Source organism: Plasmodium fragile (assembly GCF_000956335.1).
Source record: "Plasmodium fragile strain nilgiri unplaced genomic scaffold supercont1.105, whole genome shotgun sequence".
Classification (NCBI taxonomy): Eukaryota; Apicomplexa; class Aconoidasida; order Haemosporida; family Plasmodiidae; genus Plasmodium; species Plasmodium fragile.
Window position 1 is genome coordinate 32018 of NW_012192685.1, and position 3841 is coordinate 35858.

The 3841-nt window shown below is 42.1% G+C and overlaps 1 protein-coding gene across 1 annotated transcript in view; it reads left to right on the forward strand.

The window, feature by feature from the left end:
* Positions 1 to 3841, forward strand: part of AK88_05235 (uncharacterized protein) — a gene marked incomplete at both ends in the record, with an annotated part of 19047 nt that overhangs the window by 7132 nt on the left and 8074 nt on the right. The window contains one exon of the mRNA XM_012482837.1: positions 18 to 3798. Within this exon, the coding sequence (XP_012338260.1) occupies positions 18 to 3798 (3781 nt within the window). The remainder of the gene's footprint in view (positions 1 to 17; positions 3799 to 3841) is intronic.

The window sequence follows — 3841 nt, forward strand, 5'->3', positions numbered from 1 at the left end:
GTAGTGAGTTGTGGAAGGACTTTGCAGAGTGTGATTTGAAAGGTGTTAGAGCGCTTTTCAGAGACACTGCAAGATCATCAAAGGGAATTGGTAGTGCGTTGTGGAAGGACTGTGCAGAGTGCGATTTGAAAGGTGTTAGAGCACTTTTCAAAGAGGCTGATCAGTCTTCCTTGGAAAATGATGCACAGATGTTGGAGGTTGTAAGTAATGAACCTAATAGTGTTCATTATTTACCTCATTCAAAGGGATTTGCTACTTGTTTTTGGAAAACACGGTACTGCGCAGTGAGAAACATCTGCCAAATATCCTATTATGCTGTTTTTCAGTACATCCATGGTCAGAAGTACGACATGCACAGATCGCTTTGTAATATAAAGACTCAGTATAATTTTAATAGAGGACTTGTTAGGAGGACGAAGGCTGTTTACACGATCACAGTGAGGAGAGGCAAGGAGAAAACCAAGAAAGAGGAGAGTGCAGAAGTATTTAAGGGGCCCTATTTTCCCAAGGGAAGGAGCATGCTGATAGAGGACTGTGCTGCTGACTGTGACATCGTGAGTAGAATCCAAAGTGAAAGCGGAAGTGGAAGTGGAAATGGATACGGATGCGGAAGCGGAAATGTGCGTGGATGCGACAACGTGCAGGGAAGCGGAAACGTATGTGGAAGCAGAAATGCACGTCTTAGCAGAAGTGTACGTCGAAGCGGAAGCAGAAATGGAAGTGGAAACGGAAATGGAAGTGGAAGCGGAGGTGGAGACGAGCGAGGGAACAGTAACAACGGAGATGGTCCTTCGGATGGGGAGAATTCTTCATCACATGATGAGAAATCTTCAAGTGATGAGGATGAATCGGATGAAGAAAGGGAAAAACAGAAAAAACAGGGTGCTCAGAAGAATGATGACAGGAAAGAAGCGAAAATGGTGAGCAAAGGTGTATCTGGTTTTATGCTGCCGTGGAGTTCTTGCGCAAAAGCTGGTGAGGAAAGCTTAAAAAGAGAAGATGCTGCAAGTAATTGTGCATATATGTTACCCATGGGAAACAGTCGAAGGGATGATGATGACTTGAAAAGAGAGGACAATACGGGTAACAGTGAGTATGTGATGTCTTGGGAAAGGTCTACCGAGAAAAAAGATGATGTTCTGCCCTCCAAAGGTGAAAAGCTCTATGTGCGCAACAGTTTTAAAGGGAATAGGTGGGACAGGAGTGTAAAGCGAGAGGAAGAGAGTTTAAAAAGAGAGGACGACTTTAAAAGGGAAGATTGCCTGGATGCTGCTGCCGATGTTGCACCATGGTGCGAAGGTGTTAAGAGTGAGAGTAGTTTAGGAGGCCACCAGAGGGGAAGAGGTAGCTCATTGTTGATACTCTCGCGTAGAATGCAACAGAATAACGGTACAGATGACTCAAATCGGGAAAATGCGCGTGGTAGCTTGTTTGACAATGTTGATTTAGGCACTGTTGCAGTTGCAGTAGGGGGAGCTGCAAACAGTGGCGAAAGTCAGCTGGCTCAGAGAAGTGGAGCAACTAATGATGTACAGCCTGGTAATAGCGGTAGTGGAAGCAGTGATGATGAGAATTCCGAAGTGAGCACTCATATTGATGAGGAGAGTAGTGACAGTGAAAGGATCCCTGAACCAGATAACAGCGAAGAACTTAGTGACACAGCACCTTCAGATGATAGTGAAAACGGAGAAAGCACTGTAATCCCTGATGAAAGTGATCTAGAGCAAGAGACTGTTCATTTGAAAAGAGTGTTGGTAGGGGATTATAGAAAAAGAAATGCAGATGTTATGAACCGAATGCGTGACACAGCAGAATATATGCTCCCAAAAGTTGATGAAATGCCTGAGGACAGAAAGCTTAACAAGATTAGAAACATGTATAACCATCGTCCAAACGTATCAGGCAGAACAAAATGTAGAAAATATGCTGACAAAGAAGGGAGCAAGAATTGGAAAGAAATTTCACGTGTTCTAAAATATGCAGAAGGCATTGTATCGGAATTTATTTCATGCTTCAAGGAAAACAATAAGTTCAGTCCCGAGTATTCGACGAAATATTATTATGGAAAGAAGATTCAAAGTTTATACCCCAAATATCGTTTCTCTGAGTGTAAAAAGATCTTTACCTATTTTGAAAGGATGACAACGAATCCCATTATTGAGAAAAGTAGAGATGATTATCTGGAAGATGTTTTAGGACGGGTGATGCTGGAGAAGAATGATGATATGTATATTGATACTATAAAGGGGTGCAGAAAAATTATTTTAGACATTATGACCTCTTTAAGAAAGAATATAAGAGATGTAGGATCTGCTGATATGAAAAACAAGATTAGAGAGTATAGAGAAAGCTACCGCAGGAGCACTGAGGAGGAAGATGGTATATATGCTGTAGATCATCCTTACATTATAGCTTTGAAAAAAATCGATGATTGTTTCGAGGAACTTAGAGACAAAATTTTAACAGTGCATCACATTACCAATTTCTTCGATTATAAAATGGACAGAATTATTAGAACCTACGCGTCTCAGTTGTGTTACAGTTACAGATTTGTGCATTATTGGCTTCATGTCTTAACGAGATTGTTTACGGATGTAGATCAAGTGTGGAATTTGCCAGAAGAGTTGCCTTGCCAGTTGTTTGAAGCTTGTGATGAAAAGAAGAATGTGCTAGTGGTGCGCAGAAAGTTAGTACAAATAATGAAGAAATTTAAGAAATGTGTTGAAGACGGGAGCTACAGGCCTCATACGTACAAAGAGATGAACACAGTTCCTGACGCATACCATATTTATAAGTACACGAAAATATTTTATGATCAGTTATGTGAAGGGTTTAGAAATTTATCAGCAGATGAGATTCATGTGGTGCAAGACGTATATAATGAAATTTGCGCACGGATATATAACTTAGAGCCTTCAGATATAGTTGTGTATTATGTAAACCGCATTATTCGACGTATTGGATTGACGAACCCGTCCCAGTGGCCAACAACTGATGACGCGCTAGATTTGCTCCTCCTGGACGTAGAGGATAACGACAACACTGCAGCAAATGGAAGTGCAGAAAGGAACAACCCAACTGGTGCAGGTGCAGGAGGGAACAGCCCAACAGATGAAGAAGAAGAAAGGGACAACCCAGCAGATGAGGAAGAAGAAAGCAACAGCCGAGCAGATGAGGAAGAAGAAAGCAACAGCCAAGCAGATGAGGAAGAAGAAAGCAACAGCCGAGCAGATGAGGATACACCAAGCAATGCTACCAATGGTAGTCGTTCCGATGGGAACACGAGTGACTCTTCATACAATTGCTATGGGAATAGACCAGATACGATAGAAGATTCAACATACTACTGCAATGGTATGTCATATGGATCCACGGAAAATGAAGGTGGCAATTTTTATGGGGCTGTTCCTTGCTTAATGGATATTCCGAGGCAAATAGACACTGAAGCACTATCTGTACCAGCAGAAAATGTATCACACGGGACTTCGAGAATTCTTGGAGTAGTGGAAATTATATATGATGAAAATGGTTATACTGTTGAAGAGCCATTAGAGAATGTCCAGGATAATTTGGACATGTGCACTCAGGTACCGGTGAGGGTTGCTTCGAGTAACATGGAGTTTTTAGACCTCGAACCGGTAGGGATTGCTGAGAATAACTCAGCATTTTTGGCTCAACAACCTTTGGCGTCTGCTCAAAATGGCTTCATATTTTCGCCACAAGAACCAGTTGCAACTGTTCAAAACAGCTTCGCATTTTCAACGCAAGAACCAGTGACGCCTGTTCAAGCCCGGGGGGGTAATGTGCAGGATTCCCTGGATGCTGTTCATAACATTTCCAA